The sequence below is a fragment of the Acartia tonsa genome, chromosome 10, assembly GCF_053477335.1.
Source record: "Acartia tonsa isolate MP-2025a chromosome 10, ASM5347733v1, whole genome shotgun sequence".
Lineage (NCBI taxonomy): Eukaryota > Metazoa > Arthropoda > Copepoda > Calanoida > Acartiidae > Acartia > Acartia tonsa.
The window spans coordinates 31,911,313-31,927,270 of record NC_137269.1 but is presented as its reverse complement, the minus strand read 5'-3'; the positions used below and the strand labels follow the sequence as shown (position 1 = coordinate 31,927,270).

Here is a 15,958-nt window from a genome sequence, read left to right as displayed (position 1 = left end):
CCTAACCCAATATAACCTAACCTATCCTAAAATAACCTATTAAAAGGCATTTTAAAAATACGACGAATCGCCCCTTAAGGTGCGTTGCCACGAAAGGGACAATACCCCTTTTATTTAATGATTAGCTAAAAAGATAAAAAAGGTGAATGATAAAAAGATTTTTCCTTTCATACATATATGACATAGGTTTTATGATATTAGATCCTATTAAGCAAAGAGCACACATTTTCTAAATAGCCAGGACAAAATCTTCATAAATGAATATTTTATTCTTTTACCATATTCAAGCAAAATCTCTTTTGTTTACGAATAAATGTCCTTTGCATTCGGTTAGGTTAAGTTGTACAAAGCCCGCAGAGTTAGAGATTCATGATGATTAAAAAATACAGGTATTATCAAAAAAAAGAGTGAGTGGGGGGTAATAATAATTGCTAGGTTAAGAAATTTAGGATTCTGTTAGGAGTTTTATACAATAATGTTTAAGCGCCTATAAAATTATATTATTCTTGAGATATTTGACTTTTTATTCAGAAAATGAAAATAATAATATCACCATAAACCCTCGAAAGTTTTCATTAAAAGTAAACCTTATTTTCAGTTTAATACTTAAAATTAAATCGATAAAACGGCGATTGGATTTAGGAAGCAACTATATTGATAGTGCTATATTTTTAGTATTTTAGGATTGCGGAAAGAAAACAAAGAATCGGGTTTCGTCGTATTTTAACAGTAGCTTTTGATAGGTAAATGTTAATTATTACCCCGCATGGTTAGAGCCCCCCACAGGGGCTAAAAATAGGAGAAAAGCTACTGTGAAAATACGACGAAACCCGCTACTTCGTTTTCTTTACATGATCCATATCTTCTATTATTGAAAAAGATATAGCATCCTTTTTCCCCATATTCCATGAATTTCTATGAAACATGATTCAAATTATTTTTGGTGGCATGTCGTCCCTGTTGCCTACATTACCTGGCAGGCACGGCGTTAGGATCCAGCCAGAAGCTGACCCAGGACACGATGACCAACATGCAGCAGGGTACGTAGATAGTCAGCAGATAGTACGAGAACTCGCGCTTGAACGTCAGGTCCACAGTCAAACAACTGTATTCACCTAAAAACGAAGATATGATTAACGTTTTCTAACATAGTTAAATTTTTTTTGGTTTCTTAAGATATCTTAAATAAGTATTTCGCAATGTTTTTACTGAGAAAAAAATACCTTATTACTTTATACAGGGGCGTCCAAGCTTTTTTATTTAGGGGGGGGGGGTAATCACCCCTTTACCCCCCCCCCTTGGACGTCTATGACTTTATATATAGACAAATGGTTGCGTCCCTATTCGAGGGGGGGGGGGGAGGGTTGCAAACAGAAAAGGAGCTTAAACCTACCAAAAGTCCTAAATTAAAAATGGAATAGTCTAAAACCAATCCTCTATTGATAACTAAATAGTCAGTTGGGTAGTTACCGAAATCTTAACGGAGAGACAAAATACCCTACTACTTTATATGAGTTACTAGCGGCTAAGTCCCTAGAGGCCTCTAGTGGCACTTTAAATGTTTTTTTGTTTTTTTTTAAATATGTAATTATTTTCTATGTTGCGTTCAAGTCTCTACGTAATTTTTTAAAAATATTTTTTTTGTGATTTCTCTTGGCAGGGTCGTGGTACTCTCCCCTAAAATAGTTATAAACCTTCCCGGGACCTATGAGAAGCTACCCTGTTAAGGAGAACCCGAACGGTTCAGTGGTTAGCGCGATCCTTCGGTACAAACATACAAACACACAGACATAAATCCTTTTACTTTATTATAAGGATTTCTGTATCTTTTGTTCAATTAATAAAGAAAATAATTCAATAATAATATAAGATTTTTTTAGTTTTGTATAGGAAAAGCTTTCTGCTATTGTTATAGAAAATATTACCGTCCGAATAAAATCCACTATGTTATTAAATTTTATGAAAATAACCACATGAATAATATATCATATCAAAATTAGGTTAGTAGTTTACAAAACAAAATTTTACCAGGCTTTTGTACGGCGAACCCAGCATATTACCATCAAATTTTAGGGAAGGAGGGGACATTGGGCTGTTTATTGCACCATTCCAAGTTTTATAATAATGTTATCTTATTCGTTGTGTTAACAACTTTAGGGATTTTTATTTAATTCTGATATTGGTTGGTCCAATAAGTTCAGTGTTCAAAAGATTTAATCACTGAAGGGGTAATTTTTGTGCATAGATTTTTCGACCATTGTCTTATCCCTTAAGATCCCTAATAAAAAAACAAGTCTACATTTTTTCATGATAAAACCAAGGAAGCAATAAGTTACAAAATTACTTTAAAAGCTCGCTGCTTGAGAGCTTTTTCACTGTTTTAACTAAAATGTATCCCTAAAATTGTGGACTTAATGACTGTTATTTATTCCTTGGTGTATCCTATTTAACAACAACACAATCAAAACAAAATCTCCTTAGTTGACACTGGACATTAAATTACCCCCCCCCCCCTCCCATAGATACTTCATAGAACTTCTTTGATAGATTAAAATTAAAAGCTAACCAATGCAATGGAAGAAAATGTCTGTAAATGATCGAAAATCCAATAAATGTGTGAAGAATGACCAATGATAGGCCAGTATAAATTTTACTATTGGTGAATTAAAATGTAAACTGGCCATGACCTATTACTGGTCATTTGTATTGTATGACGTCATCTTGTGTGACTGTCAAACAGAGAATCTGTTAAAGTATAATGAATACATAAATAGATACAATTAGCAAAGGAGGGAATAGTATGGTTCATTTCTAAAATAAGGGAATTTCTCCCAAAGTCCTGTACAAACACTATTAAATTTACAATACACATTTATAAATGAAATAAAGAGATTGGGAAATATCACTGAAAAAATACGTAGAAGAGGATCTGAAGGGATAAGACAATGGTTGTTAAAAGAAAATTTATTTGTGGAAATGTTTGGAAACCACTGGTTTGTAAAACTCGATCAACATTCAATAAAAAAGTTCGGAAACTTTTGGTACTAGTACGATTTACAGTGCTATATCCCCTGCATGCTTAATTGTCTATAATACGACATTTTCCGGATAGCTAAGTAACGGCTTTAAAACAGAAATGCGTCGGATTCTGAGTCAAACCGAAATAATTTAAAATATTAATAATAGCTTTCTATTAAATATTACTTTTAAGCTAACTTTCAAATCCCTATATTGCTTAATTTCAGCAGACAGTTGACAAATTATATAAACTAAATTTAACTTATCCTTACAAAAGATTCTAAATTAGAAATAAGATTGGAATGATTAATTTAATCCGCTGGACAAAGAGTTCTGTTTCCAGGTTCTGACGTAGGACATTAGAATGAATTAAACATATTTTCAGTATGGCTTCGAAACCGATTAATATCCGCTGGATTAGAACTAGTTCTAAGCCATACTAAAAAATCATGTATAGCATTGTATCACAGACAGTTTTCCACGCATTTTAAAATAAAAGTCATGAAATCAAAAGCAGTTTTGTTAGCCCCGATGGGCTGAAGACTAACATAATACATAAAAGATGTCCATAATAAGATGCGATAAATAACTATTATAAGCTTGCTTAGGTCTAAACATATTAGTGTAATTCCCTATGGGAGGTTTAAATTACTTTGGTACCCAAATTATATTCATTTGCTTGAAGATTTCAGGGAGTAAGGAAGGGGACAATGGATCAAATATTCAATTTTTAGGAGTCTCAGACTTTGGGTACTGGCTTAAAGGGAATGTGCAAGAATTTATCAGTTTCTGACTGACTTTGGGTACTAGCGCACAGAATGCCGCTAACACGTTTGTTAATATTGAATATTGCAGACAAAAATAAATAAACTTAATTTGTTTTGATGTGGCTGGTTTTAACAATTTTTTTTCTGTCAAGAAAATATCATTTCATAGATAAAACTTTACTTTGATATTTGTTTAATAAAAAATCTAAGAATCCAATTAAATTTTGGGTTATGGGGCTTTGGGTTGAATGGGTTCCAGGGAGATTTTTCTAGTTATTAATTACATTATGGTTACGTCAGTCTGATTTGCTGGTATTATAATTTTCAAATGAATGCTTTTTTTCCTGGAACTTCCTTCTTATTTTATTCTTTTCTGTATTGTATTAACTCTCCCTTTAAAATTTCCTCCATATTTTCTGGATTTATCTGGATTTCAAGGTCTTTCAGCAAATACTCTTAAATTGAATTCATTGCCCTCCCTTACTCCCTGTGAAGATTTGCTTTATTTAGTTAAAACTATCAATCATTAAACTTTTAAATATTTATTTATCTACAGAAAGGGGTAGTTTTGTTTATCATAGTTCGTAATTTTCAGATTATACCTAGTACTTGAAGTCATCATTCTGCAAGGCTTAAAAACGAAATTGGTATTCTTACATGTTTAAAATTTAGGAGCTTTCCGTTAGGAAGAGAAATAATTGTAGAACACACAAAGAAATTAGAATGTAAATTGTGCAGAAGCCTGAAAGAATTAAGACCAGAATTAGACATAATATACCTAGATGATCCATCTGACCCCAATTTCCGTCAAACTTATTAACAGTCTTAGTATAAGTTTTGTCACATTCCCTATATTTTTACACGAAATAATTTACCCAAGAAAAGCTTTATCCTAAAATATGCAAATTTATAACTGAATCAAATTGCAAAAGAAATGGAAAAAATATACCCTTAAGTAATGAAACCTGTAAAATGTTTCAACCAATGAGATGTCTGGAATGTACCTTCACTGATTTCCTATTGGCTGATATAGAAATCATGTCTCTAGATTATCTCTATAACCAACCAACCAGAGATAAAGGGTCTGGTGGAAAAGAGAAATAATCATACCCAATATCCCAAAGTATTTATTGATTTGATAAAAAAAAATTAATGCTTTCCGAACTAAGAGTGTAGTATGGCATTCAATTAGTATAAATTGATGTACATCCTCAATGAGTACAACCATAAAAACTCCTTCTTTAGATCAAAGTTATTAGTTGAATAATTAAACATGGCTAGTTTGAATAGACCAATAAAGATCTAATAAGGGTTCTTCATATCAATTTTCAAAGATAACAAGATTTTTAATAACAGATAATATTTTTAACTTATATTCCAATGTACCCTATTCCCTCCCATTTAATAGTTTTCTTTTTTAAGTAGATTGGTCTATCCTTTTATCCCTGCAAGCTCATACATTGATTACCAATCCTCTCTCATCTTCCTCTACGGAGCTTGGGTCAGTTGCGAAGCTTTTTATAGTGCCTATACAAAATGACGTCATACTGGCCTACCAATTAAAAATATATACAGACCTGCCATTGGTAATTTAGTCTGTGTATTGTCCTATCATTGGTCATTTGTATTGTATGACGTCAGTTTTTATTAGGTTCTATAAAGAACTTCATCAGTTATAGATTTTTTGGAAAGCTAATGTTTCAACCGACTAAAAGTAGTGCGAAACGGCAGCGTTTGATTCATTGCAGCTGCCTAACACTTTTTAAATGTGATGCACAAAAAACAAACCAATTTTAATTAGCATTTTTTGTATTCTTTGAGAAATGTCTTCTTTTATCCCTATCCTTTTATCAATTAAATAGATTAAAACCTGTCCCCCTGAGAGCTTACTACTATAATTAAGATTACGTCATTAGAGACTTGAGTAGAGGAAGAGGAATTGTGTGAAATTAAGACAAATTCCTTTATTTTCATATCAACCAGACAGACACCTCTCAACCAGGAAGGGAGGAGACATTGGGCTGTTTATTACACTAGTCCCTAAAGTTTTATAATAACGTTTTCTTATTTGTTGGATTTAATTGTATTTTGATTGGTTGATTCATTTAGTTGAGTGTCCAAACTTTTCAAACACTAATTGTAATCTACATAAGGGGTATTTTTGTGTATTATCATTAGGGATGTATATCAATTTTTCGGCCATTGGCTTCTCCCTTTAGATATCTGCCTCTAAACCCACCCATTTATTTTTTTATAGTTTAAGTGAAATCACTTCTTCATATTACGGAAGCCTCCTCTGGACCTTTCGCAGGTTTTACTCTATTTTATTTTAAAATTGACTCTAGTTTTATCATGGTATCATAAAAATCCTTTCCTAAGGAAGGCAGGGACATTGTAAGGTGCTAGTCTCCAAAGTTTTATCAACACGTTTTCGTCTCTATAACGGTAATAAAAAACTTTGGGAACTCTTACGAAAATATGATTGGTTGGCAAAGGGGGGTGGGTAAAGTGGTCCAATAGACAATTATAATATTTGCAGAAATTCGTGCCAATTTGAATTTATGGCTTTATTTCATTTTAACATGGACTTCAGACATGAACGTATTAACTTTTTAGACTACAATTTACTTGACAAGATTCTAGTTCTTAACATCTAATATTATCTATTGTAAGACACATTAAAAAGCTTCCCTGATCGGGTTAGTCAGGGACGTACAGGAGGGTGGGGTAAAGGATAGTTTTCCCCCTCAAACAATTTTTAGAAAAATCATCCATCAAAAAAGCCCCTTCTTAACCAATTTTACCCCTGTTTACCATTTTGAGAGGGTATTTACCCTCTGATTAAAAATTTGTGGGGGATAAATATACTTATATATATCAGGATGTATGTCTGTATCTAGCGAAGGATCTTGCTAACAACTGGACCGATGCAGTTCATTTATAATAAAGCTTCTTACGTGCTAAGGAATGGTTAAAAACTATTTCATGGGAGGGTACCTTTGACTAATATTTCAAGAGAAATTGCCCATAGTAAAAAAAAATCCCATTTTGAAAAACTTTTTCTTCTTGAAATTAAATTTGAAATCTGAGGGTCGACATATCACCCACTCAAGGGCCCCTTGAGGCCTCTATAGAGGCGAAGCCATTGTTATGAATAATGTAACACTCGTACGGATGAGAAGTTTAAGCGTAGCTTCACTATAATTATAAACATATCTTACCAGTATTTGTCTTGATATTACAGTAGTCAGATACATATTTCTCAAGTGTAAACCTAAAATTAAATAAATATGATAATTATTATAAAAGATGAAGTTTTTAAAACAGATGATTGTTTTTTTCGTGTGAAAAGTCTGCCCTTTAGAACATTCAATGCCTAAAAGGGAAACGCGTCTTTTTCGGCTGCTCCATGACATTTTTCGTGAATATTCTACTGACCAATTCTTATTAGTCTGCCAGTCTGTCTATACTTATTTTGTTTAATAAATCATCAATCATTCAAAAGCTTTGCATCTTATGGATGTTGTCATTCTCATTTATCTCCAAACCTCTTATATATATTTTTTTGTTATATTCAAGTTATCAATAAAGGCACATGGCTTTGTTAACGAGGAAAAAAGTAAAATTAATGGATTTATTGCAAGTAGACTTTTTATTGTAATATATATGTATACATAATTATTTCTGTATTAACTTGTGTACATGCTGTATGAGAGAATTGTGTTTTTCTACATGGAGAAATGGATAGTTTAAACATCTTAAAACAATGGATATATTATCTTTTGGATGTTACACCAGATTTTCATTTATTCTAATAAAGTGAAACTCGCAGCAGACTATGATAACAATACCCCACATCCACTCAATTTACCCCATCCCCTCCTCTCCTACTGAATAAAAGGTCTGACCAATAAATGTGTACCATGTTAGCGACATACATGACAACAATTTTTCCCCTGTCATAATATCCACGTATAAAATATATCCATTAGTACAACATATCGTTCTTGAATTTTAAAAAAATCCTAGTTTAAAATCGGGCCTAATCCTTTGAAATTACAAATTAGGAGGCGTTGCTTTCTTTTTCTTTTATTGACTTAAATAAGTGGCCCTAGAGACCTCTAGTGGGAAGCCGCTGTTTATAGAAAAAACTTCATCTCAAGATATATATCTTTAAATTCCTAGTATTTGTATAAATATTAATTATCCCTAGCTAGAGTACAGAACTCTAGGGTTCTTTGTAATATTGTTGCAGTTTAGTATAGTAAACCATTTTCTGAGGGGCTTGGGTAAGGGGTTCTCGTTTATGGGCACCCCCCTGGCTAAGTAATATATATCTATTATCCTTGTAATAAAGAAAAAGGATCTCAGTCTGTTTGTAACAATTATATCGCTAACTACTGAACCCATATGGTTCTCCTTAACAGTGTAGCTTCACATAGGTCCTGGAAAGGTTTATAGTTATTTTGGAGGATGGTACCACCACCCTTCCAAGAAACCGCCAATAATAAAAAAATGAATATATAGCGCCGCCTAGCGGCTATAGGCTGATCATATCAGATATTTAAAAGAAAACATTTTACGTGCCCCTAGAGGCCTCAAAAAGATATATTTTAAAGATAAATACATACTTTATGTAAATTACAACTTTACAAATACCATCTACAGATATGAATACCGGATAATGGCCACAGTAAAAGTGTCTAACTATGACGTCAGAAAAAATTAACAATTAACCAATGAGAAGCCAGTATTCACAATGGTAAAATATATAGCGGCCTCTCATTGGATAGTTGTTAATTTTTTCTGACGTCATAGACAGACACTTTTACTGTTTTCCCGTATAATAATCAAAATTAATATTCCTACACCAATTTTTTTAATAACATTTTTTTGGGTTCTATTCGGATCTTTTATTTATCTGTACAAATATCTGAAAAGATTTATGGTGACCTAACAACTATATAATCTAGAAACTGCTTGGTCAACACATGGTCATACCAGGGATGAGCTAATGGACGATTGATTACATCCCTAATTATGGTAAATATGTTTTACCTTCTGTAGATTTAAATTATTGGGTTAAATGTTTATCCAAAGTTGTAAGCTAACAAATGCGAAAAAGTGTTTTGGTGCCAGTATAATGTACTAACTGTAACTTCTCTTACATTTTCAATAATAAAAATGTGGATCAAGGGGAAGGGGTTAAGACCACATCTTCTTGAAGCTAGGTAATGAAAAAATAAAGTTTATTTTATGAGTGACACTCTTAAAGACATTTTTATTATTACACAAAAAAAGTAGTAAACTTAACCACAACTAGCGAAAAAGTATGTTTTAGAAAAAGGGAAAAGAAAAATCATTATAAAAATTTTAAAAAAATCAAAGATAGGATAATATGGCTCGGCCTGCGTACCTTTAGGGCCTATAGCCATAACCATGCGGGGATAAAAATACCCAAGCTAACCTTACCTGACTGTAAACCTTCTAAACTCTAATATCGTGCTTAAAATATCAAAACAACTAGATACACTTTAAAATATCTAAACTATTATTTCAAAGAAGTTGTATCAACTTTTTTTTTATAGCTAGCCGGTCCTTTTAGTAAGTAGTAGATGTAAAATTTTTCATAGAATTCAGATATGCAATCGTTTTTTTTGTAGACCTCTTATTTTTTAAGTAATTTAAGTTTTTTTAAAAAAAAATTAAGTCGATTTTAAGGTACTAAAATGCAACAAAAAAAAGAAAGAAAATGGCCATTATGAACAAAAATAGTAAGATCTTTAATTTGACACCTTACTTTTTCAATTCTGTCAGGTAATTATTGAAAAAATCGATTTTTTTAAACCCACGAGAATAAAAACTTTGAACTCAATTTTATCATTTCACAAGTAAAAAAATATGGGTTCATATATACCTTTAGAATCAGAAAAATATTACGAATCCATTGTAAGCAAAATTGAAAAAAAAGTTTTCAATATAGTATATAAACTACAATAAAAGGAATTATATGAAAATATCATATTATATTGTACAGGCAACGTCTTAACTCTTCAATTGAGTATGAAAATGGGAAGGGGGTAAAGAGGGGGTAAAGAGGGGGTAAAAAAGGGAAGACGATAGTGTTGCCAGAACAAAAAATACAATTGGCTATTTTTTTATTTTTTTATTTTTTTACTTTTTTTCAATTTTGCTTACAATGGATTCGTAATATTTTTCTGATTCTAAAGGTATATATGAACCCATGTTTTTTATGTCTGTTTGAGAAAATATTTAGGTCTAAAGTTTTTATTAAACCGAGGTTAAAAAAATAGATTTTTTCAATAATTACTCAACAGAATTTTAAAAGTAAGGTGTCAAATTAAAGATCTTACTAATTTTGTTCTTACTGGCCATTTTTTTCTTTTATTTTGTTGCGTTTTAGTACCTTAAAACCGACCTAATTATTTTTTTAAAAAACTTAAATTACTTAAAAAATAAGAGGTCTACAAAAAAACTGATTGCATATCTGAATTCTATGAAAAATTTTACATCTACTACTTACTAAAAGAACCGGCTAGCTATAAAAAAAAGTTGATACACCTTCTTTTAGATTGAAACATTTTTATTTTTTTCAATTAACGAACTTTAGGATAATTTTATTTTATTAATGAAAAATTGTATGATGATTACTTAATTGGTGCAATAAACTAAAAACCACAAAAAAAGTACACTGCAAAAACTTTTACTTCAGACCGAAAAATATTATTTCAAAGCTTTGTATATCAATAAAAAAAAGCGACACACACATTAAAAATTCAACCAATTCTGTAGATTGACAACAATTATAAAACTTCTAAACTTTTCAACCGATTATTTTAGTCTAAGTAAGAGTAATTTTTGGGATGTACATAAATTTGTCATCCATTGTCTTTTCCCTTTATCATTTCAAAAATCATTGTTCCACAAAAATCTAAATAAATCTTTGAAATTAATCGTGGCGACCAAACGTGATTTATATCGGACTTTTCTTCATTGTGACAAAAAAATAATTTGTACAAAATTGTAATAGATATGAAAACAAAGTTTTAGCAATGCAGTATATAATATAGTTACTTTAGGGATTTAGGAATAATACAATGGACGATAAGTTGATATAACCTCCGATTAAGATAAACAAAATTACAAAACTATTCCCCCTTATTGCAGGGAGAGTTTTGTAACTGCTATTTTGTACATCCCAATTGTAACAAGAGTCCTCAAAGTTTTTAAACCAAACGAATGAGACTCCCTTTTTAAAAGCGAAGCTTTTCTATAATTAGGGTAGGTCCGTCCCTCCGTCCGTCCGTACGTCCGTCCAAGATAGTTAGCTTTTATTCGTTAACTTAGGCATGTTAAAATTGTCCTATCGATTTCAAACTTTGCATGGTGATTCCTGTAGTAGTTAGGTACGACTTAGAAAGCGTAGCAACTCTATAACCGTTACCAGAATGTCCGTACGTCCATTTTAAACATGTTGATTTTTGTACTTTTTAAATAACAATTTTTATGTGATAAAATCATCCGATCGATCTGATTTTTTTATTACTGATTCTTATTACAATAAGGTACAATATTATGAGCGAAGCATCTCTATAATCAAGTATTAAAAATGTCAGTATGTCCTTAAACAGAATTCTGTATTTAAGAAGTTTTGCAACAAATTTATGTATAATTTTGTCAAACCTTTTATTTTCATATTTTGTATATTCAGTTCTGACACTCAACAAAAGTTAATATTCATCTGTCATATCGTTTCAGAGCTTCGCTTTTATGGATGTTGTCATCCTTGTTGTTATATATATTACGAACCAGTATGTTTTATAACCAATGTTCAAAACTTCAGTAAAAAATAAAAAGTGAAAGAGAAAGTAAATCCTTTAAAGAAAGTTAGGATTGAAGACAAAAAGAATATTAAGAAGGGCTTTAAACTTAAATACTATCTTTATGTAAAGTTTTACCATTTAAAGTATATTTCGAATTTATGCTTTTCGCTCTTTTTCATGTTATGGGGGTTTCTCTAACTTCTTTAGTAAAAGACAAGACAGAAGTTAGAACTAAAAGTTTTTTTTGCATTGCAGATCTTTTTTTTTTCGGTTGTAGCTATGTTCCTAGTGGTTTCTATGGGGTCTTGAAGGGAGGGAGGAAAGGGGGGAGGAAAGAGGGGAGGTCGACACTCCAATGTCCATTTTATTTTTTAGAAGAAAAAGATTATTGATTTCTTTGATGGGGTGAGGATATTCATAACTCACTTATCTTTAGCCTCACAAAAAAGAAGCAAGATGTCTATCTGTTTGTGTGTTTGTTTGTCTTTAGCTTTAGAACTCAATAACCAGTCGACCGATATGGTTCTCCTTTACAACAAAGCTTCTTATAGATATATTGGGGAAACGAGAAACACCCCTGGAAAAAAATTCCTCTCCTCCCTACTTTTTTTTTACTTTAAAGGACGTAGCTGCTAGTACTAGTATGTATAAAAGAAAATGGTTGTCTAATATAATTCCTTAATTGTAAATTTGAATCACTCCATTGAGATTTAGCCTGGTAAAGTTTATACAAATATTGTCTTTACCATTTACTATAAACACAAAGAACCCACTGTAAAAAATATTTTAAAAAACAAAATATAAATTTAGTCTCATATTAATTCCAAAACAAATATACTCTAAAATCTAATTCATTAAACTTTCGTAGATTAAGTTTTATTGTTTTTTAGAAATAAACTTTACAGTGTAATCTAGAATGTAAGATATGTTAATTCTATTTCATTACATCAATGCAGAGCTTTAAAAGTTTTTTGTTTCAATTTTATTACAATAAAGTAAATACTAATATCTAGGTTCCACCTCACTCACTAAACATTTTGTTATTTTTATTTATTTTCCCTTTTAAGCAGGATAGAAAATAAACTTCATCCTGATCAATTATAGGTTTCTTCCCTAGACTACTTAAGGTCCGGAAAGGGTTAAAACACATGGAAGTCGGCCTTAGATAAATCAACTTTTAACAATTTTTAAAATCAGCTGCAAGTCTAACTCTAAACCTGACCCAATTATGGCAAACCCTCTCACAAAAAAATTTTTAAACATCCAAACAAATTTATATTTAAGGCTTGTTCGAGGCTGACGCGCGGCTGGCGAAACCTGCTCAGTGCTCTTACCTTGGAAGATGTAGGTCCTTGACAATTTGAACAGGATCTTCCTGCTTCCACTGATATCTCAGATCATCTGTTGTCCAACCATCTAAATGTTTTCAATGGATTAAAACCGGTTCTTAGCCATATTCAAAAATCATGTATTGTATTGTATTATGGACATTTGACAATTTGCTGTGGATAATTATGTAAAACTCATAATACTTATTCCATAACATGTTCGTCTGTTTGAGACATTATTAAAATTTTACTTTTAGTGTAGGTGAAAACTTTAAAACATTTCTTTAGATTCGTCAATTTTTTCTATATTTCTGAATATTCCTCAGATTTTGAGTAATTTTCCCAAAGATGCGTTGTCAAGTACAGAACCCCCCCCCCCCCCCCCACCCCATCCCTTATTTTAAAATTAATTGATTATTCGGGGAGGGTGGATAGTTTTTGGTACGTTTGGTTATTACTTTTTTAGGAAATGGGTAGCCCCTGAGGGTAGGGGCACCTCAGCAGGGTTAGGGCGTCCCGGTTGGGTTAGGCATAAAAAATAAGAAATACAGGTGGGTGGGAGGTAAAGTGATCAATAGCCACTTAAAGGGAAAGCATTGAATTTTTCCTTTATGCATTTTATTTTTCCTGCAGCAGCAACTTTTCATGTTTAAACAACAAAGTTTTTTAATCAAAAATTTTTAACGATCTTCAATAATTTCCTTTTGACTTCTTTTTTATTGTGTGACTTCCATATATTTGAAAAAAGTATAGAACAAGGATGATAACATCTATAAAAGCGAAGCTCAACTAATCAGAAGAATATTGTTAATCACTGAGTGACAATGAGACTACAGAAACTAAATCACTTTACAAGATATTTGATATCGATGTACTAACATTTAAGACTTTAATTATAAAGAGGCTTTGCTTAGTATATGATGCTTAATTGTCCGAGGAATAACAATTTCAAAAAAAGGTAATATGCCAAGTTTACGAGAAAAAAAGTCAATATGTCCAAAATACGTACAAACCCACTTTTTTTACATAAAGTTTAGAGTTACTTCACTTTCAAATTTTGTAACTTCTAATGCTTTGGTCAGCTATTATGATGTTTCTACTGCTGCTAAGTCAGAAGTGTGAATCAGCAAACAAAAATCAAACAAAAGTTATATAGAGAAATTTTTATAAGTTTCTTAACTTTATACTTTGGATATTAAGCTTTCTAATATTTTCAATCTTTAATTGAAAAAAAGGTAAACAAAAAATTCTTTTTAAAAAGTAGAAATTGCCACTCTTCATATATTTACTTGTGATAGAAGCTGAGTCAGTTGTTCATAAGAAAAATGCACTTTCTCTGGAGGCGAAGCTACTCTATACACAAATATCGGTCTGTCTGTAACTTTCACATGTTTTTACACGTGTTTTATATATCATTTCTGTCTCTGTTAGCACCGAGGGCTTAAATTGTCTGTAATTTTTAAATACTAGAGTTGGCTCGATATAATTATCTCCCTATTGGCTAGTTTTCTATATGCATATCTATTTCTCAACAAATCTATTTTCCTTACCCGGCATTACTATCTAAAAGAAAGTAAATATTTAATAATTTAGATGATTTTTAAAAGATTTTTTCAAATTATATTTTTTTCTTTACATTACCATCACCAAAGGGTTAATGATGATGATTACAATTTTAGTTTAATATTTGAACACACAAAATGTCGCCACAATCGAATTCTTTTAAAACATAGTTTTCTTAAATTTATCATATTATAAATTTAAATTTTCTTTTTTATGATTAGAAATTAAATACATCAATATAAGGTAAATAGCAACATGAAATGAAAAAAATGAATTTATTTTTAATAAAGTAAAATAATGGGTCTTATCGTTCTGGGCAATGAGAGTTTATTATGGATTATTGGAGCACTATGAGTTTTAATCATATATTCCTTGGAAAACTTGAGCTCGTTTATAGACATTTATTTCCTATATAGATCTGACATGGATCTTGAAGCAATTAAGCAGGCCGTTTTGTACATGTTAAAAATTGGAAGATTTCATTAAATAAAAGTAATTGCAAATATACTTAGTAAAAGACTGAGAACCAATTCTTTTGCTGGAGACATTAAAGGGCGAATATAGTTTCAATATGATATGAGCTTATATGAAAGGTGCCATTACATACTTTTAAAATATCTATGTTAAATTTAAAAAAATCAAAAAAATCCTTAAGTAGATTTTGCAATTTTTGCTTTTACTTCAACATATGATAAATGAGAAAGTCAACAAAATCGTTTATTTTACCCCTTTACAAGACTTTTTTTGACTAGTTTTCTTAAGTTTAATTGATTATTACATTGACATGCATCTTAATTGATAATTAAAGTGTTTATTTTTTTTATATTATATACTATTTTATTGATTTTTTAAAAAGCATAAAATAATTTGCGTCAATTTGCGTCCGGAGTAATTACTAGGGTAAATAATACGTTTTAAAGTTTTTTTTTCTGTATAAAGATCAATGATTAATTCTTGATGATATAATTACCCTAGTACGCATTTTTCAACACACACACACAAACGTACCGATCGCCAGATTTTCTCCAGAAAAAAATATAAGAAAAAAAACACTATTCACCTATTATTTTTGTCCTCTTTAAATTAATTATAACAATTACCATATAATTTTCATACATACATGAAATAAAATTTCTCCTGTAAAGGTTTTTTTTTAAAAATAAAATTCATATACTTTACACTTTGTTGGGGAATATTGTCAAGGAAGAAACAATCCACAATACAAAAAATAGATTGATAACTGGTTTCCACTTTTATTACGACTATCATTTAACGAAAGCTTTTTAATTCAACCTTAAACCGAAGCCTTGTGTGATGCTAGGGTGTTTGGAGTTCTTAGGGAACCACACTTATTACATAAATTTATCCTGAGAATGTTCAGGTTTTAAGCTATAACAGACTTATACATTTGGATATGTCAATATCTTAAAGTTACTTA

General features: G+C 30.9%; 1 protein-coding gene across 1 annotated transcript in view; it reads right to left on the bottom strand.

The window, feature by feature from the left end:
• LOC145329909 (glutamate-gated chloride channel-like) overlaps positions 1–15,958 on the bottom strand; it is a 99,151-nt gene that overhangs the window by 26,563 nt on the left and 56,630 nt on the right. Inside the window, exons 10-12 of the mRNA XM_080174372.1 lie at positions 12,964–13,045; positions 7,007–7,059; positions 974–1,115 (exon numbers count right to left, since the gene is read on the bottom strand). Of these exons, the coding sequence (XP_080030498.1) occupies positions 974–1,115; positions 7,007–7,059; positions 12,964–13,045 (277 nt within the window). The remainder of the gene's footprint in view (positions 1–973; positions 1,116–7,006; positions 7,060–12,963; positions 13,046–15,958) is intronic.